We start from the raw sequence: 19,840 nt of genomic DNA, 5'->3' as shown, positions 1-19,840 counted from the left end.
ATCTCGAATGCGACTCCACTTGTAGTCCACGATATTGTAACCCCACGCTGCCCCTGCTCTCGGCGCTACTAGTACTTCGATCCCGCATTCGGTCCGGCCTCGTTAGTGAGGCCTAGTCGCCGTTGGTTGCTGTACTGACTCGGGACTTGCATGGCATCGTTACGAGGTCAGTGGTGATGGAAGAGGAAAGAGCGAGGGCTCAGCGTACATTCTGTCATGAGCGGTTGGTTTCAAGATTTAGGATGGATGACACGTGACTACACTCACACTGCCACCACCATCCAAGAATTGAGCCACAGTCGAGTCAGCTAACTAGAACAATGCACCAGTATCTACTCAACAGCAACCCTCAATCTACACAAAACCGCCTTCTCCCTCTCCAAAGGACTCCCCGGACTGCACACCACGGTAAAATTATGCCAATCCCTCTCCAAATCCACGTCCAGTCCTTCAATAACATCATACCTCTGCATCATTCTCACAATCACATACCCCGCCTCCGTAAGAGCAAATTGCTGCCCAATACAAATGCGCGGCCCCCCATTGAACGGGACGTACTGCCACGTTGATCCCGGTCTCCTCTTCTCCCAACGTTCGGGTACGAATTCATCGGCGTCTTCGCCCCAGAGATCTTTCCGGCGGTGCAGGACGTGCGTGCTGAAGTTTACTTCTGTGCCCGCGGGGACGAAGATGGGGAGGGTACCCGAGGGGCCGCCGCCAGTTGGGAGGGTGGTGTCGCGGACGGCGCAGCGGGAGTTGAACGGTACTACTGAATGTAATCGTAGCGTTTCGTTCAGAACATGTTGTAGATACGTGCAGCTCTTGAGTTTCTCGAACGTGATACTCTGGCCAGGCGTGGTACTCGAGTAAGACCCAAATTCCGCGAGAATGACTTCACGTAGCTTTTTGTATACCCGTGGGTCCCGCACTAAGCAGTAGAAAACCCATGATGTGAGTGATGCTGTCGTGTCTCGACCTGCGGCTAGCAGACCGAGAACTTGCTCGCGAACTTCAGCGCGATCGGCACAGCGCGATCGCAGTGTCTCGAGGAAGTCGTAGCGGAGGGATGAAGAACCCTGTTTTCTCGCTTGGTCGGCGGCGTCGATGGCGTGGTCGACGAAGGCGTGGAGAGTGTTTATGCATCTGTTTAGTTCGGTGTTGCCGTAGAGCCAGTAGAAGCTGCGAAGACGCATTCTAATTCCGAGGATGGTCAACATACGCTCGAATGCGTGGTCGAAGCTTTCTTCATCGTGCTGATCAGTACTGCCTCTCTCTTTCTGATGTTCTGCGAGCAACGCATCAAGCGACCCCGTACTCATTCCCAGAAAGAACTCTGTCGCCGAATCCATCGTCAGCTTCGGTAACAACGCCGCCAAACTGACGGGCGCCGACCACGCCCTCCCTTGCTCATCAACCCTCAACACCCCTTCTTTCCCCTCAATAACTCTCAATAAACTCCCCACATGCCCCTCCAACACCTCCAGCCGACTCACATTCTCCCTACTAAACAGCGGCCGCATAGTCTCCCTCGCTCTATGCCAAGCCACCCCATCAACAGCAAAGATACTGCGCCCGAGCGCCCTCTTCAAATTCGTGCGTCGGGCTGTACCCATAATGAAGTCGTCGAATTGCGTGGCGAGTAGCGCTTGGATGTTGCGCGGCTCGGCGGTGATGAGATTGGTGGTGCCGAGCAGGGATATGGCCCATGTGTACCGGTTCATGGCCATGAAACGCGAGAAGATGAAATCGGGGGTGCGTTGCTCGCGGTCGGCGAGGAGACTGCGGCGGATGGTGTCGATGCCGAAGGGGAGGTTGTAGGGCTCCACGGGGACGGGACCGCATCCTAGTTGACGGCTCTTGAGGTAGTTGCGGAGGGGCTTGAAAATGAGGGCATTGGTTAGGTGAATCAAAAGGAGAAGGCCTGCGCCTAGGAGGAGAAGGTGTGTTTGCATCTTTGGTATAGGAGCTTCTGGTGTTGAAGCTGTGTGGATCTAGAAGTGCGCCACTCTAAGTTTAAGTATGCCACTGAGCTATTCATTCCGACGCACCATTTTTGACCCACATGTATAGCACTAAGCAGGGGCCGGGCACCCAGTCATGTCTCTAATCTTCGAGCTGGAATCCGCCTACTTGGCGTTGTTCGTGAGATTGATCGGGAGTGAGTCATTCCGTTTACAGTATAAGTTCGTTCGAATTGTATCGCAGCTCTCTCATGTAATTTTGACTATCTCAATGACTTCATGTAAGATCAGTACATCACGAGCACATCCATAGCTCCACTTCCGGCTGTCGCTACCCATCCAGATCAGACACAGGCGTCAGTTTGACCATCAAAGGCAGCTTTTCCCACACCAAGTAGGTACCCTGCTTGTTCCACCAGTCGTTACCAGGGTCATGAAGTTCCCAGTCAAAGAACCGTACCAATTTCGCCATTGTAAGTGACATCTCGGCATAAGCCATAGACCGTCCGATACAAGCCCTCTGACCGTATGAAAACGGCTGAACAGCAGAACGGTCATCGTCCTTGAACTCTTCTGGTGCGTCATCTAGCCAGCGTTCCGGATGAAACTCACGGGCCTTCTTGAAATTGCGCTCAGAGTGTCCGGCTGCCAGCTGATTAACGGCAACAGCATAACCACCAGGAACCCATTTGCCCTCGATCATTTCGCCCTTTCCAGGGACGAAGCGTGGCAGTGAGCCCGGGGTTGGTGGGTAGAGACGCATGCCCTCGTTGAGGCAGGCGCGCAGGTACTTGCAGCTTGTCACTGCTTGGAGGGTCATGTCTGCGCGGCTTTTGAACAGGCCACGTATCTCTTGCTTGAGCTTCTCGAGTTTATCTGGGTTGCGCAGGAGAAGATATGTTAGGCCGGACATGCCGCCTGCCGATGTACCACTGCCGGCTACGATGAAGTTGGAGGAGAGCATGACCAGTTCAAGGTGGTTGAGCTTCTCGTCGTTCTCGAGGATGTAGGACCTGATCAGACACTGAGTCAGTAGTGTTTCGACTGGGTAATGAGTCGATTGAACTTACATGAAATCCTTCCCAGGGTCCTTGGCTTCGACACGCGCCTTCAACTTGGCTTCTGTCATCGCGATGTGCTTCTTCCTTGACTCGGTGACGTATTTCGGCGTCATCCAGTTGAGTAGACCCATGAAGCCGTACTGCACGGCAAGCTGGAACCAAACGATAGCCTTTGCGCGAGCGAGGATAGCTTGGATCCATGGTTGCTCGGGGTTGTTGACGCAGCCTGATGGTTCGCCGAAAGCCAGGTCGGATACGATATCGAATGCGACGAGGTTGTACCATGTAGTCATGTCGACGGGTCCGTCTTTGCTTCGTTCCTTCAGCTTCTGGACGAGATTGTCAGAGTGGTCTTGGAAGTAACTCTCTTGTTCGCGCCTGGAATGAAATCAATATTGCCATACCATGCCTGCATTTCCATGAATAGACTCACAGCGCTCTCTGACTAAAAGCCGGATCAATAGCTCTTCTCAACCTCAAGTGTCGATCTTGATGCTCAGTCATCAAGCTACGTTGGCCACCTATACTCGCAGGAGCGATACCTCTACCGTCAAGAGCCTTCACGAACTCAGGGTTTCGTTGTCCGTATATCTTCTTCCACGCTCCCGAAGTCGTGTAAGAGAGCTCATCAGGAGCGATGCGCACAACAGGACCGTATTTGTCGTGAAGCTCGCGGATCTTCCAGCTGATCCGACCCTTCATGTTTGCGCGATTCCATGGTAGACGAGAGATGGCCCAGAGCTTCGGCCCCGGATAGCCAGCTAGAGGGCTGAGGTAGAGATTGTATACGACCTTGAAGAAGACGTGAAGCAGGATCTGGTAATCTTTGTGAGCTCATACAGAAGCCAAATTAGAATTTACGTAGACTTACAAGCACTAAGATACCGGCGGTGATGTTTCGCAATGTCAGTGGTGGTGCTTGGCGCAATTGTTGCCACAGGCTATCTGGTATGAAAGCAGCAGCCATGATGTTGTGAAGTTGCCAGACTGTGACGAAAGTCAGAGCCAACGGTTCGAAAGCCGGGGGATGGAAATCTCAGCCTTCTCCAGCTCATCACTCCGTTGAACGCTCAAACTGTCGGAGGCATCTATCCCGACGTGTTTGATCCATGCGGCATCTGGCAAAAACCTCCAATTCCCTTACTATCGCCAAACGTCGCACTCGCCGACCGATGGTGCAGACCAGAAGTAGCCAATTGCATCCCCTCCATTACGCACGCTCTGCTACAGTTGGTGTTTAGAGAGACTGAAGTTTTCCGCGGTGAAGACACGAAGGTGAGCTCAGGTGACCCGGACTTTCATTCGGCCCTTGGTTGTCGGGCCGATCCTCTCTCCGAAATGGCTTGCAGAAAGTCGGCTGTGCGCATGCGATTGTGGATACTGGCGGGATACATGGGTTTGACAACGGTGCGCAAAGAATTATGTGCAGCTGGGCCACGTGTTTGGGGTGAATGGTGAAAGCTTGACCACGGGTACGGAGAAAAATGACTCGTGATTACTACACGGCGATACAGTGTAAGGTGGAGCATTTCTACACCCCTGTTGATTTGGAAGAATGCCAGTTCCTCTTGCGTAGTCTCCAGCACGCGGTATCGCTGGGTTGCTGGCCTGTCAATGTGTCCAAGAGATGGGCTGTGATGACGAGCTGGTTGTCTGTGGGTAGCTGAGCATCTCTTTGTATGAAACACCATCTCTTTTCGGTCTTGACGTCTCTCTTTGGTATCGCCAGTCCACGTGGTGACATCTGTATCACCAAAAAACATGGATAATCAACATGGCTCCGACAACGTGCTTGCCTCATCGGCAAAGACAATCCGTGCCGAGCTTCAACAGAAGCTTTCCAGCGAAGCGCGAATCCATCTTCCGTTCGACATGGACAAAACGGGCTTCGACAAGGGCAACCTTCGCTTCACTCAGTACGAGCGCCCAACATACCTCGCTATCGTCGAGCCAGGTTGTGAGAACGATGTAGTCGAGGTCGTCAAATATGCGCGGGAGAAGGGTATTCCATTCACACCCCGTGGTGGCCACCATGCAGTCACTACCACGATGAGACATTTCAAGAACGGTATATGCATCAATATGCGCCCACTCAACCACATGCGATGGGACGCTGAGAAACGGCATGTTACCGCCGGTGGTGGAGCGATCACTGATGAGTTCGTGCGCTTCGTGCATGATTTGGGTATGGAAGTCAGTAAGTATAACAGCATCTTCGCTGAGAGTGAAAGTACTTACAAAGCTGGTAGATGTGGGGTCGTGTCCTACGACTGGTGTTATTGGCGTAGCGTTTGGTGCAGGCCTTGGCCGTTTACAAGGCAAATATGGCTTTCTAAACGACAACATGATGTCTTGCAAGCTCGTGCTCGCTGATGGAAGCGTAGTGGTTGCATCCAAGGACTCGCATCCGGACCTGTTCTGGGCGATTCGTGGCGCAGGCCACAATTTTGGTATTGCAGTCGAGGTCACGTTCCAGGTCTATCCGCAGCCGCACGGAGGCATACACCATACTTGGGATCTGGAGTATACATTGGATCAGTGCGATGCGGTGTTTGAGACGCTGAATAGTGTCTATGAGACTATGCCGGCTGATTTGGCAATCTTCGTCCTATGGTTGCGCCAGAGCAGCGGTCGCAAAGTAGGTCGCTTAACGAGTGAGGTATCCACGCTGCTAACAAGGCCCAGCACATCATTCTTGTAAACCTAGTCTGGTCTGGTCCAGCTGCGGGTGCAGAGCCCTATTTGCAGCGCTTCGAGTCCCTGGGCCCAGTCTTGATCACCGGGCGGAAGTCCGTGTCATGGCCAGAGCTACCGTTCACCACCTACAAAGAGATAAACAAGCTCTTTTGCAATCCCGAAGTCTGGCTCCGAGGCCCCTATAAAATGATGGGCGCCGCCTGCGTCGACAAGTTCGACCTCAAGACGACACGCGAGTTCTTTGAGAGTGTCAAAGCTATGAGTGAGGAGTGGGAGGACCGCGGTTGGTTCAGTGCCATGTTCGAATGCCTGCCTGACCAGCGTGCTCGCGAGATCCCCGACGATGCGACAGCCTTTCCGTGGCGCGGAGGTTCGAATCATTTCCTGTGAGTGTACCGCATTGGTTCTATACGAAGCAAGTTCTAACTCATGGGATGTAGTATGCTGAATGCGACACCAAAGCGATTGGAAGACCGCAAGGTTTTCGAGGATCATCTCAACTACTGGAAGCAACGCTTCGTCGAGACGTCTGGATACGGCCGTTTGCAACAGTATGTGAGCTATGGTAATGGCACGGCGACCTTGAAGGACCCGTCCGAAGCACTGTACGGCTATGAGCCCTGGAGATTGGTAAAGCTACGGCTTCTCAAGCAGAGATATGACCCCGACAATGTGTTTCGATGGTACCAACCATTCGTTGATCCATGAGGCATTCTGAGTAGATCTTTGGAGTAGTCTCCAATACAAACCTAGCTTACCGATAACGACGTTTGATGTGAGACCCTGTGGAGCAAAAAGATCCTGTCTACGTTGACGCGTAGGCGTTTCGACTCGGTGGTGGCACCCCTGGTGTACGCCTGAGCGTTTTGAGATATTCGATAGCTTAGCAGATACGATTTCAGCTCCCTGACGAGTAGTAGAAGGCCGCGCGCGTACACGTGGGCATGGAGAGTGGCCTATGGATGTTGCTAGAACTCCGAAATCTGGCCGAATCGCGGGCGCAGTAGGGAGTGGGTACTCTGGCGCATCGTGACCCACGCTGGACTTCGAAGCGAGGACAACAGCAGTACGGTCTGGGGAAATATCTGAAGCCGACGCTAATAATTCTCCGATTATAAGGGCCTTCGGTGGGTCGGAAAAGTCTTGGGAAGTCTTGTTTAGAGTGGTGGAGACACACCTGAGTCGTGGCTTCGGTTACCCCGGTCGCCTTCAGATCTTGGGAAGATAGTCGAACACGTTCACCTGTATCGGGGAAGCAACATGCTGCGTGCTCAAACAACCCAGCGGTATTGGATAGTTTCGTCGAGATGTTTGATCGGCTTGATATCGCTCCTGTCTAATTGCAGTGCAGATGCGTGGGCTTGAGAACGGTGATCGGGCCATTGCGACGCGAAACCTGTAGCATTAGTAGATGAGAGTCTCATGAGACCCTTTGGAGATGATATTTACCTGTAGCTTTCACAGCAGGCTTTTACGATTGTTCTCCTCCCATTCACCAGATTATACGGCGGTGTACTATTCTTCCCAATCCTCCATCCTCTTCAAGCTGTCACAATGAACAAACCAATCGCCATAATCGGTATCTCTTTCCGGGGCCCAGGCGATGCTCGGGACCCCGAAGCCTTCTACCGTATGCTCGTAGAAGGTCGCAGCGCACGCACCGAAATCCCCAAGGACCGTTACAACGTCGACGCTTTCTACCACCCCGACCCAGAGCGGCTAGGTAGCATCCAACAAAGGTAGGCTCAATCTGTTGTCGTGCTCATGTCGTTGATCATGCTGATGTGCTGTTGCGACAGACATGCGCACTTCCTGGAACAAGACTTCAAGGTGTTCGATGCTCCTTTCTTCAGCATCACGCCGAAGGAAGCGAAGGCCATGGATCCGACACATCGCATTCTACTGGAAGCCACGTATGAGGGCTTCGAAAACGCTGGCTTGACCTTGGAGCAAGTCTCAGGCACACAAACATCCTGCTACATCGGAACCTTCACAGCGGACTTTCCCAATCTGCAAGCCCGTGATAACGAAGGGCCTTCAATATACCGTAAGTGATCGAGTCGGTATAATGCTGGTCCAAGCTAAGCCTTCTCTGCAGACGCGACTGGCATGTCAGCATCTCTAGCCTCCAACAGACTGTCGTGGTTCTACAATCTGCGGGGGCCTTCGCTGACAGTCGACACGGCCTGCTCATCAAGTTTAACAGCATTCCATCTAGCCTGCCAGAGCATCCGCACGGGCGAAGCCGAGATGAGCGTGGTTGGTGGTGCCAACCTGATGTTCGGACCGGATATGTCCATCCTCCTGGGCGCTGCCAAGATTCTGTCGCCTGAAGGCAAGAGCAAGATGTGGGATGCAGACGCGAATGGTTTCGCGCGCGGAGAAGGATTCGGCGTTACTATTTTGAAGGTGTGTACTGAGCGCTTCCGTCGCGGTCTCGGTGTGAGGAATTTGACTAACGAGTGGCGGCATGTAGCCTCTAGACGCAGCGATCCGCGACGGCGACAACATCCGAGCAGTCGTGCTGGCCACGGCCGCTAACGAAGATGGTCGCACACCAGGCATCTCGTTGCCGAACAGCGAGGCGCAACAAGAACTGATCCGAACCGCATACCGGCAGGCTGGTGTGGATCCAGCAGAGACAGGATACGTCGAAGCGCACGGAACGGGTACACAGGCTGGTGATCCGCTTGAGGCCCGCGCTATCCTCAAAACCATTGGATCCGTCGAGAACCGCACATCAGATCTATACGTCGGATCCGTCAAGACGAACATTGGTCACCTCGAAGGCGCAGCTGGTGTAGCTGGTATCATCAAGGCTGCGCTGACTGTGGAGCGGGGCATGATATTGCCGAATCTCTGGTTAGTGGATCGCTGAAGCTCTCAATTTGCATATACTGATATCCTCCAGGTTCGAGAAGCTCAATCCAGACATTGATTTACCAAAGAATGTCAAGATAGCTTCCAAGTTGACGCCGTGGCCACACAGCGGTCCTCGCCGCGCAAGCGTCAACAGCTTCGGTTTTGGCGGTGCGAATGCACATGTCATCCTTGAGGACGCGGCGTCTTTCCTGTCACGACATGGCTTGAAGGGTCGACATGCGACAACGCCGCCCCTTCACAGCTCAGGCAGCGTGCGCGTTGCTGAGCTCAGTGATAGTCCTAGTAGCTCTGCAAGCACTGTTGAGACGACCAGCGGAGACTGCAGCGACAACACGAGTGATGTTTCGAGCGAGATCTTGCGCGACCTTCATCCCACATCGAGGTTGTTCGTCCTGTCTTCCAACGACCAAGAAGGAGTCAAGCGCAACGCCGAGCGCCTGCAAGACTATCTGGCCTTGAAGACATCCACGGTACCTTCGTTCCTCAATGACTTGGCATTCACGCTGAGCTCCAAGAGAACCGCGTTGCCTTGGAAGTCGTATGCCGTCGCCTCGAGCGTCAGCGGCCTGCGGGAGAAGCTTACGAGCCTTGCTCAAGTGGTCCGTTCCTCCACTTCTGCGATACCACGAATTGCCTTTGTCTTCACTGGCCAGGGCGCGCAGTGGCATGCAATGGGGAGAGGTCTTTCGTCGTACAAGGCCTTTGCTGAGAGCATGCAGAGGTCGGAGGCTATGCTCAAATCGTTCGGTTGCCCGTGGAGTCTTGGTGAAGAGCTTAGTCGCAGCGAGGCTGAGTCCAAGCTACGTGAGACTGACTACAGTCAGCCGGCTTGTACCGCTATCCAGGTCGCGCTCGTGGACCTCTTGAGCAGTTTCGACGTAAGACCTGTTGCTGTTCTCGGCCACTCTAGCGGCGAAATAGCGGCTGCGTATACCGCTGGCTTCATCGATCAAGAAGCGGCGGTCAAAATTGCTTGGTTGAGAGGCCAGGTCAGCAAGAATGTGTCCAAGAACGGTGGCATGTTGGCCGTTTCTGCAAGTGCCGATAGCGTACAGAATCATCTCAATGGCTTGAAGAGCGGTCGAGCAGTCGTGGGATGCTTCAACTCCACCAAGGCCTGCACTGTCACCGGAGACGCTTCAGCCATCAGTGAGCTGGAGATGCAATTGAAGGACGCGCAGATACCGTGCACCCGACTGCCCATGGACGTCGCATATCATTCGTTCCACATGGAGTCAGCTCGCGAACAATATGAGAGGGCTTTGGAAGGCATCCCACATGGCTCCACGGCGACCGTCCCCATGTTTTCTTCGGTAACAGGAAGCTTGGTTGATCCTGCACAGATGAAGCCATCCTATTGGGTGGATAACCTTGTGTCTCCTGTCAACTTTGTCGCGGCTACCCGCTCCCTTCTGAGCCACCCCCAAGAGAGCAAGTCGCGCAAGGCCTTCGCCAATCTGTTCGTCGAGCTCGGCCCTCACTCTGCCTTGCGCAGCTACCTCCTAGACATCTTCGCCAGTGCGAACCGTGCTGCCGATACGACCTACACTACCCTGCTTCGCCGCAACCACGATGGCGCTGCTACTATGCTGGAAGCCATGGGCCATCTCTGGTCGCATGGATGCAAAGTCGATTTGAGCAAGGCCAATGACGTTTCTCCCGACAACAACAGCATGTTGGTAGACCTAGCTCCGTACGCCTGGAACCACAAGGCGTACTGGGACGAATCCCACCTCAGCCGGCAACACCGCCTTCGCAAGTCGCCACGTACCGACCTTGTCGGCTATCGCCTTACTGGAACGCCAGAGCACACATGGCGCAACTTCCTCCGGTGCAACGAAAATCCATGGATCCGTGAGCACAAGGTCCAGGGCGATATTCTGTATCCAGGTGCGGGCATGCTCGTCATGGCTATTGAAGCGGCGCACCAATTAGCGCAGGAGACCAATGCCGACGAAGTGTATGGTTTCGAGTTGCGTGACGTTAGCATCGATACTGCGCTTCGCGTACCTGATACGGAGAAGGGTATTGAAGTCATGACGCAGCTACACAATCGTCGTACTGGAACACGAGCCGCGCCGTCGTCCACGCTTTACGAGTTTGTTGTCTCTTCGTGGAGTGAGGAGATGAACTCTTGGAGTGCTCATGCTCGTGGCCTCGTCTCCGTCGTCTTCAAAGCCTTCTCTCCGTCGATGGAGCGTGAACTGGCGCTTGAAAACGAGCGCTACATGTTGTCACTTTCCAACGCTAGAGATATCTGCCAGAAGCCGGCACGAAGCTTCTTATACGACACAGTCGAGACGATCGGCATGCAATACGGACCGACCTTCCGCAACATGACTGAGCTGTATGCTGGTCCTAGCTCCAGCTATGGCATCATCAAGGTACCTGATACCAAGGCAGTCATGCCTAAGGGCTTCGAATACCCCTATGTCGTTCACCCTGCCACGCTGGACTCGGTCCTTCATCTTGTCTTTCCCAGTATATCTGGCGACGATCAAGCACTGAACGAGGCGGTCGTTCCCAGATCTTTTGATCGCATCTTCGTTTCAGCCAGGATCCCAAGCACCGCTGGTTCAGAGCTACATGGCTGCTCTTCCGCGAAGAAGCTGAGCTACACAACCTGGACTTCCAGCATCACGATGTCCGAGGCAACCATGACCGACCCTGTCGTCATCATGGAAGGCGTTGTACTGGCATCTGTTGGTGCAACCGAGAACGCATCGAAACAGCTTGAGACGCGTGCGTCTTGTTTCGCGCAAAACTGGCACGTGGATGCTGATCTCTTGTCGCCTTCTCAGATCAAAGAACTCGTCTACAAGCGCACATTGAAGAGTAGAGACGACGATTCAGTGCTTGATCTGCTCGAGTTCGTCTGCCTTGTATACATCTATCGCTGCCTTGACTGGTTCCAGAGCGAAGCAGGCAAGGCACATGTTCCGCAGGACGGCTTCTGGAAGTCGTACGTGGAGTGGATGCATGACACCGTGAAGCAATTTCCTCCGCTTCCTGAAGATGTCGAGACCGAGATGCAGGCAGCCCGGAAACGCATCATCAAGTCGGAGAGCGGCGACATCACGGTGCAGATGGTGGACCGCATTGGGCAGAATCTTTCTCGCATCTTTACACGCGAGGTCGAAGCTCTGCAATGTATGACTGAGGGCGATCTTCTTTACTCCTTCTACCGTGGCGCTTTCGGCACAAGTTTCAACACCAACGTGGCAGAGTACGTCGGTCTGATCGCTGACAAGCAACCTGGATTGCGCATCCTGGAAATCGGCGCCGGAACGGGTGGTACTACATACCATGTCTTGGAGCGCTTGCGCAACTCCGATGGCAGCTCCAAGGCCGCTCAGTATTACTTCACGGACATCTCTCCTGGTTTCCTTGCTAAGGCGGCAGACCGATTCGACAACGATGCATCCATCATGCAGTTCGGCACGCTCAATATCGAGAACTCACCTACGGAGCAAGGGTTCAGTCCTGAGTCCTTTGACCTCATTGTTTGCGCCAATGTACTTCACGCGACGAAGAGCATCCAGGAGACACTAGCGCACTGCAAGATGCTGCTGAAGCCAGGTGGCCGTCTTGTCTTGTCCGAGGTGACCATCAAGCGTATCTTCTCCGGGTTCATCATGGGGCCGTTGCCCGGCTGGTGGCTAGGAGAAGCGGACGGTAGGAAGGGAGGTCCACTCTTGGATGCTGAAGAGTGGAACGTCGCATTGAAGTTGGCCGGATTCTCGGGTGTTGATGTCGATATCCGTGGTGATCGAGAAACTTCCAAAGAGCCTGTCTCGCTGCTCATTTCGACCAAGCCCGAGACTACAAGTCCTAGCCTGCCTCCTTGCTTGGTCATCACCACTGGGACTGAAGCGACGGGCAGGCTTGCCTCTGCCATCCAGAGAGCATTCGCCTCCGCCGGCCATGATACAAGCATCGCTCAGTGGAACGACATCTCCAAAGCACATGTGGAGGGCAAGTACTGTCTCTGTCTTGCTGAATGGGATGACGCTGTCCTCGCCAATCTTACCGATGACGACTGGGTCAGATTGCGCGAAGTCGTTCTCTCGTCCCAGGGTGCTTTGTGGATCACAGGTGGCGGTGCTCTTGACACGCCATCTCCCTTGAAGAGTCTGATGGTTGGGCTTGCCAGAGCCATTCGCAACGAAGACGCCGGCGTTCGCCTTGCCTGTCTCGATCTGGAGGCGTCATCGACCATTGACTTCGAGAGAGCGGCACAGAATACACTCAAGGTCGCTTATGAGCACATCCGCGGTGACGGCACCGAGGGTGAGTTCGCTGCGCGCGGTGACATGGTCTACGTGCCCCGCGTAGAGCGAACAATGGAAGTCGATGCTTCTCTGCGCAAGTATGAGGCCAAGGGTGATCCCGAAATGGTATCATTCAAAAGCTGTGGACGTCCTCTCAAGCTGAGCATCAAGACACCTGGTCTTCTCGATACATTCCAGTGGGAAGAAGACGAAACGTACCACACGCCATTGCCTGAGGACTGGATTGAGATTGAGGTCAAGGCCGTTGGTCTCAACTTCAAGGATGTGCTCGTAGCGCTGGGTAACCTGGCTGAGAACAAGCTGGGTGTCGATGCCTCGGGTATCGTCACTCGTGTCGGAGCGGCAGTCACAGACATCAACGTTGGCGACAAGGTCATGACTGCATCTTGCGATACCTTCGCCACCTATGTCCGCTTCCCAGCCAAGGGTGCCATACCCGTTCCCTCTGGCATGAGCTTCGAGGAAGCCGCCTCAATGCCACTCATCTTCCTCACAGCCTACTACGCGCTGGTGACGGCAGGTGGCATTGTCTCTGGCGAGAAGATCTTGATTCATGCCGCTGCTGGCGGTGTCGGACAAGCCGCCATCATGATCGCGCAAGCCAAAGGTGCCGAGATATTCGCTACGGTGGGTGCGGATGCGAAGAAACAGCTTCTCATGGAGCAATATGGAATCCCCGAAGACCACATCTTCAGCAGTCGCGACACTAGCTTTGTCAAGGGAGTGCTCCGTGCCACGGACGGCAAGGGTGTGGATCTGGTACTGAACTCGCTGGCTGGCGAGGCTCTTCGTCGATCTTGGACTGACTGCTTGGCCAAATTCGGTCGTTTCTTGGAGATCGGAAAGGCGGATCTCTTCGCCAACACCGGTCTTGACATGAAGCCCTTGTTGGACAACAAGAGCTATATCGGTGTCAACCTGCTGGACTTTGAGAACAATCCGACACCGCGAGCAGTAGCGCTATGGCATGACACGGCGAGGATGATCCATGAGGGGGCGATCAAGCCCATTGCGCCACTCCAGATCTTTACCATGGCCGAAGTCGAGAAGGCCTTCCGCCATATGCAGGCGGGAAAGCACATGGGCAAGGTGGTCGTTCGCGTCGACGATGCAGACTTGGTCCGTGCCGTACCTCGAATTCCACGCGTACGTGTCCAGTCTGACGCGACGTACGTGATTGCCGGCCTTGGTGGCATCACGCGTGAGATTGCGCGTTGGTTGGCAGAGAAGGGCGCAAAGTACCTGGTGTTCCTCTCTCGTTCTGCAGCCAGCGGCACAGACAACAAAGCATTCGCTGCGCAACTGCAGAAGACGTACAGCGTTACGCCGCTGGCATATGATTGCGACGTTGGCAACAAGGCCGCTCTGCAATCAGTCTTGGGTGACCTGAAGGCCAAGGGCTTGCCACCCATCAAGGGCTGTGCGACTGGCGCCATGGTCCTACAAGACTGCCTCTTCGACAAGATGACAGCCGACCATGTGCGCACAACAGTCGGTCCTAAGGTCCACGGTACCTGGAACCTGCACGAGCTACTGCCACGCGATATGGACTTCTTCGTTATGCTGTCTTCGCTAGCCGGTGTGATGGGCCATCGTGGACAGGGCAATTACGGCTGCGGCAACAACTTCCAAGACGAATTTGCTGCATTCCGGCGCAACCAGGGTCTACCGGCGATGACCATCGACATCGGCTATCTTCTGTCGGTAGGTTTCGTGGCCGAACATGACGAGTATGTCGACCACGTCAAGGCCATGGGGCTCAAAGTCATGCATACGTCGGATCTTCATGGTCTTCTAGCGACCGCCATCGAGGGCCCCTCTCAGCACCCTGGGCAAGTCATGTGCGGTCTGCCCTTCAATGAGCACGACGACGCCTGGTACTGGATGGCCGACGCGCGATTTGCTGCATTGCGCAACGTTGCAGCTGGTTCATCGTCCAAGGCTGGACAGACTATCTCGTTGCGCGAGGAGTTGACGCGATGCGGCACAGCGAATGAAGAGGCCGTGCAGCTCATCACGGCTGCCATAGTGCAGCGTCTTGCGAGCCTGATGATGATACCCGAGGCTGATATCGATGCCGGTAGGCCGCTGAGCGCGTATGGAGTTGATAGTCTGGTGGCTGTTGAGGTGAGAAATTGGGTTGCGCGTGAGATGTTGGTGGAGTGCTCCGTGTTCGATGTTCTGCAGAACATCCCGATGACACAACTGGCACAAAGCTTGGCAGAGAAGAGTAAGCTGCTCCTTGCACAGGCCTGAAGTTGTATGTACCTAGGTAGTATGAATCGTGACTGATTGCTATCGTATCGGCCTTCGCTCTTGACGTTCGTGATGCTGGCTGACAACGAAGCCCTGGAGGACGAAGCAGCCACGCAAGCGGCTTAGCCACATCTTCTGATTGGGCAATGGCTGATCATAACGTCATGGACTCGTGGAACCGTTTGGTCGTCACAAGCGCAGGGCCGCGGATTCGAGCTTGATTGATGTGTGAGCTACGATGATGCCTGATCATTCAATACAAGATGCATCCAACGGTACATAAGTTTACCTGCCGCTCCACCTGGCAGATCTACTTGCCCGGCTTCCTCTCCCGATAGACCAGTTGCGGCTATTGTCTTAGTTCATCGTCGGACTTTACTACCAACATGTCGGGCAACGTGGTCGATCCTGAGGCACGCGACAAGTACCTCCTGCAAGGTACGTTGCAATTGACTGGAATCATCTTACGAAATGCTGATGATCTTTAGTGACGGCCGGACCATCCTACGATGCCTCAAAGCACGAACAGGTATCAGTCAACGGCGCAGAGCCCACACACGTCGAGAGCGACCTAGTTGAAGCATGGATACGCGTCCGAATCAAAGACTACCACGGCCTACCGCGTGGTTCACCAGCTTCATCGTCTTATTTTGATCACCCACAACATACCTCTGATAGATATTCCATCGCCTACTCATTCGTTCCCAAGCAGGACATGTCCGGCTCCGATCTTGTCATGGGCTTCGATTACGGCCATTCGATCAAGCACCAGCTTCCACCAGGTTTCAGGTATGCAATGAAGATCGCCACGAGTATGCTGGACCCCGGACTTTACTCAGATGCATACTCTGACGAGCCGTATCTCTACGGACCCGCGCTATCAAGTTTCTTTGCCTTCCGAATCGGAGATCGGACGAGCGATGTGTCCGCACAAGATCAACTTGCAAGTCTCAGTCAAGAAAGTGATGATGTGATCGAAGAAGGTGCATCGGGGAGTGGCAAAGAAGCGCGCAAAGCGTCGTCCATGCCTTCGAAATGGAAGAAGCGGCGGAAGTATTATCTCGATGAACAAGCCCTTTCAGCGTTTACGTTCGAAAAAGGCCGCATGTACCATGCCGACTTCTTCAACCCACATCTTGACTTTGCGAACTTTTCGTTGAGGCTACCCGGATTCTCAATCAGTGTGGCCAAGTACGTGGATGAGAAGACGCATCATCTAAGATATGTACTTCGGAATCGGAAGACGGAGGAGGTACTTCTCGTAGTCTTCTTCAAATTGCTGTTTGGCAAGGAATTGGATGATACGTTGGAGAAAGAGAAGAGGAGGGAGAGTGCGCCGCCAGCTGTGGCTGTAATTGATCAGCCAAAGCCAGAGCGGACAGGCCACGATGAGCTGACGAGAGTACGTGCTGCTGAAGAAGCTGAAAGACGAGCTTCACAACCTCCTCCTCGGACGGGTCATGAGGAGTTGACAAAGGTTCGCGCTGCTGAGGAGGCCGAAAGACGAGCTTCGCAACCTGCACCTCGCACCGTACAAAACGATAACACGCCATCCTCTGCAAAATCTACCCGTCAAGAAGGTTCAGCGTCTGGAACAGCCGGTCAAGTCGATGGCGAGGCGCAAGAGGATCAGAGTTACATCGGCCAAGCAACGAGCGCTGCGACAAACCTTGCAAACTCCGTGGTGGCTGTTTACGCAGCCTTGGGCTTCGGCAACTCATCATCTTCCTCGTCGGATTCCGAGCCCTCAAGCAGGAGTAGTTCGGCGCAGCCAGCAAACAAGTCGATGGCAGCTGAGATCGACAAGATGGACGATGCAACGGTAGAGCAGTATTTGCGGGGTCGGCACGGAAGTGTGTGATATTCTCTCTATACGCATCGGTTCTTGGGCAATAGCTGGTTTAATTTTGTAGTAATCAACATCTCAATGCTGCGTAAGTCTGTCGTCTTGATCTAACTGGTTGAATTTGAAATGAGTAGCACGCTACCTTAGTGTAATTGAGGTCGACCGTGGATCCGGATATGGGAATTCTTTAGCACCGGAGGATTGTGATTGTAACTTTGTCCACGCCGTTTCACGGGCTATAGCCAACGCCACAACGCTACCGTATGCAGCGCAAGGGTTCCATGGATTTAAGTTCCGTATAGAGTGATGATTACGGATGACATGCGACTGGGTGATGTTTGGCGAACAGTCTTCTCGCATGTCATTAGTTACTACTCTATCAAAGAGAAGGCATGGCGACTGCTTCATCTGGGGCGCGAGCAATAAGCCCTACCAATGTATGCGACGCGTGCTCCAGAACCTTGGAAGAAGACATTCCCAGAAGGGTGGTGAAAGAGTGATTTGAACCGGAGAATACATTGCGCACGCCAGTCGGAACCCAGCCTAGCAAGCACGTGCGCGCTCGGCCCCGCAAGCATCTCGAAGCCGATGAAACTCCGACCTTGTCTCCTTGACACACGCACTGCACCACCCGCCATTCCAACGGCAACAATACACGCCCTCCCAACACGCGGGCGCACTCAACCAGCAAGTGCAGTCGGGCCTAAGCATTTGGATGCGCAAGGGCGTACCCTAGCCCATCGGCAACATGCCTCCACCTGACAGATCAGCGTCTCGGAAACTTGCAGTTCCATGGCACTAGTCACGTTTTGACTCTGGCCTTCGCCTGTTCCAGCAGCCCAAAGCACGTTGCTTTCGCGCAGACACTGTTGCGGTCAGGTACGTACCTGATTCACCCGGCGTCAGTCGTCCCGCTCAGCTGCGGGTATCTGTGTTCCAGTACTCGATACCCTTGCGGCGCCCTTTTAGTGGCGCGGATTCATGCGTTGCCGGTGTGTATAGACTACCTTTATGTAGCTGAAAAAAGTCCTTCATTACGCCAAATGGGCTGGCGCCTTTTGCTGTACTACCAACCTTTTCACATGATCAGCTTTTTGACCGTCTAGTGTTTGTCAAGTCGGCCCGGAGGTCAATCTCAGCAACCATGATAAGCACTTGTTTGGACCTTGCACTCTTGTGCCATCCGGTTCTTGCTTTCCTCTCGATACAACGACCAAAGATGGCGGCTCCGATTTCGAAATGGCAGTACTTTCTTCTCAGCTTTCTTTCGCTGCTCGCTATTCGCTATGCGAGTACTACGAACGCGAGTCCTCAGGTTCCCGTCATCCATGAAATCCAAGAATCTGTCGAGCAGGCTGTCTGCAAGACGGTTGACCAGCCAAATCCAATTGCGTCACAGTACCCAACAAATGCGACGGGAACGTTGAACGGCACAATCTCAGTCCTACCAATTTCCCTGGATCTCGCACGCAGTCTCATCCCCTCGCAATACCGCATCTTGGAGCACGCATACCGCCATCTTCTCCCAGACTTCCCGGAAGGAATGTACCCAGCCCTTCTCCAGGCAGTCCACGACCACGGCGTACAAGCTTTCGGCTTTCAAATACCCGACTTCTCGGTACGATAATGCGCCTAACCTTAGATCGTGATCCGCGGTAGTAGTGCTAACTTTGACTAGCGTGGTGGCATCGAATTCCCATTCCTCGATCTCCTCGGCGACAATGCCACGTCCTTCAAGTGGACCCCATCGCTGGTTATGTCGGCTGAAAACGTCATTGCGCTGAAAGGCGCTGCGGACTACGGAATCAAGACTTACCCGTCGTTATTCGAGCCTGCTTGCGATGCGTACAGCGCGGTTCCCGACGCTAAGGAGCCTGGAACGACGTCGTTCGAGGCGACGAGCGCTGAGGCTGGCGCCGCATCCATTAGCACGCGGCTGTCACTCACGTCGGAAGAGAAGTACCCGCTGGGTTTCTTCATGAACATCACCAACCAGGTCATGTTCGGCGACGGCAAGCAATGCGATAACATGATCCGTCTCTTCAACACCAGCTTGACGACGAGCCCTAACAAGATCGAGACCGTCAAGGGCTCCGTCAAGACCAAGGGTTTCCCATTTGAGAGCGAACAGGAGTTCGAGTGCGCGTATGGAATCAGGTTCAGCTCGGCGTTCATCGAGAACAACTATCTGCCCTGCGAGAACTTCAGGAACTACGGCACTGCATAGATGGTGATGGGGAGATTAGCAGATGTAGATTGCGTCTTTTTTCTTGGCGCGAATACATGCTCGGGAGAGAGCACAGCATGTTGGGCGAATGCCCGCAAATAACGATACCCATTAAGCCACGGTGGCTAGCGAATACCCCCTTGGACTGTATATAGAATTCTAGAGGAATGCATTGGTGTATATACATATCGTTTGTCTTGTCCAATCGTCGACTTATCCGTCGTGGATAAACGAAACCCCAATTCGACATACTAATTGATCGAGCTGAGCGAGCCACATACATGAGAAGAGGCCAGAATCGAGCTGACTAAGATCATGACAACGAGCATGCAGAGATATGTCGAGATCTGCGAATTTCTCATGCGGAGAATGCGGCTGACCATATAGCAATTGGGTATATTCGATGCTTCTACGACTTACCTCAAAATGTGTACAGGCCGGAAGGTCGGGCTTATGGTGTGAGTTTACGAAACCAATAAGCGGTTCACATCAGACATGTCATGACCAGGGCCAAATGTTGCGTATCACATTGCAGAAACATAACCCAAAAAGCGCAACTCACCTGCGACAATGTATAACAGGCGGGAAAATCCCATCTCCTCCAACTGGCCAGCGAT

General features: G+C 53.8%; 6 protein-coding genes across 6 annotated transcripts; 4 read left to right on the top strand and 2 right to left on the bottom strand.

Moving 5' to 3' along the window:
- Nucleotides 1-414: 414 nt before the first annotated feature.
- On the bottom strand, nucleotides 415-1,952 carry ALT2 (alanine transaminase alt2; the record flags this gene model as incomplete). Its single annotated transcript, XM_051471731.1, has 2 exons — nucleotides 415-448; nucleotides 493-1,952. 2 exons carry the CDS (start codon nucleotides 1,950-1,952, stop codon nucleotides 415-417), a joined length of 1,494 nt encoding a protein of 497 aa, XP_051324805.1.
- A 340-nt stretch (nucleotides 1,953-2,292) lies between these two features.
- ALT3 (Cytochrome P450 monooxygenase alt3) lies at nucleotides 2,293-3,989 on the bottom strand (the record flags this gene model as incomplete). The annotated part of the gene is made up of 4 exons (XM_051471730.1): nucleotides 2,293-2,974; nucleotides 3,032-3,400; nucleotides 3,456-3,838; nucleotides 3,894-3,989. The coding sequence occupies 4 exons, from the start codon at nucleotides 3,987-3,989 to the stop codon at nucleotides 2,293-2,295; spliced, it is 1,530 nt and encodes a 509-aa protein (XP_051324804.1).
- Nucleotides 3,990-4,783: 794 nt separating this feature from the next.
- ALT4 (FAD-linked oxidoreductase alt4) lies at nucleotides 4,784-6,427 on the top strand (the record flags this gene model as incomplete). The annotated part of the gene is made up of 4 exons (XM_051471729.1): nucleotides 4,784-5,219; nucleotides 5,311-5,660; nucleotides 5,708-6,105; nucleotides 6,160-6,427. 4 exons carry the CDS (start codon nucleotides 4,784-4,786, stop codon nucleotides 6,425-6,427), a joined length of 1,452 nt encoding a protein of 483 aa, XP_051324803.1.
- Nucleotides 6,428-7,273: 846 nt separating this feature from the next.
- On the top strand, nucleotides 7,274-15,150 carry ALT5 (Type I Iterative PKS; the record flags this gene model as incomplete). Its single annotated transcript, XM_051471728.1, has 5 exons — nucleotides 7,274-7,458; nucleotides 7,519-7,766; nucleotides 7,818-8,128; nucleotides 8,196-8,581; nucleotides 8,631-15,150. 5 exons carry the CDS (start codon nucleotides 7,274-7,276, stop codon nucleotides 15,148-15,150), a joined length of 7,650 nt encoding a protein of 2,549 aa, XP_051324802.1.
- A 386-nt stretch (nucleotides 15,151-15,536) lies between these two features.
- Nucleotides 15,537-17,011, top strand: J4E85_007495 (uncharacterized protein; the record flags this gene model as incomplete). Its single annotated transcript, XM_051471727.1, has 2 exons — nucleotides 15,537-15,588; nucleotides 15,639-17,011. 2 exons carry the CDS (start codon nucleotides 15,537-15,539, stop codon nucleotides 17,009-17,011), a joined length of 1,425 nt encoding a protein of 474 aa, XP_051324801.1.
- Nucleotides 17,012-18,215: 1,204 nt separating this feature from the next.
- On the top strand, nucleotides 18,216-19,223 carry J4E85_007494 (uncharacterized protein; the record flags this gene model as incomplete). Its single annotated transcript, XM_051471726.1, has 2 exons — nucleotides 18,216-18,614; nucleotides 18,675-19,223. The coding sequence occupies 2 exons, from the start codon at nucleotides 18,216-18,218 to the stop codon at nucleotides 19,221-19,223; spliced, it is 948 nt and encodes a 315-aa protein (XP_051324800.1).
- Nucleotides 19,224-19,840: the final 617 nt, after the last annotated feature.

Source organism: Alternaria conjuncta, assembly GCF_024043145.1.
Source record: "Alternaria conjuncta strain BMP 0040 chromosome Unknown scaffold_10, whole genome shotgun sequence".
Classification (NCBI taxonomy): Eukaryota; Fungi; Ascomycota; class Dothideomycetes; order Pleosporales; family Pleosporaceae; genus Alternaria; species Alternaria conjuncta.
This window is presented reverse-complemented; position numbering and strand designations above follow the sequence as displayed.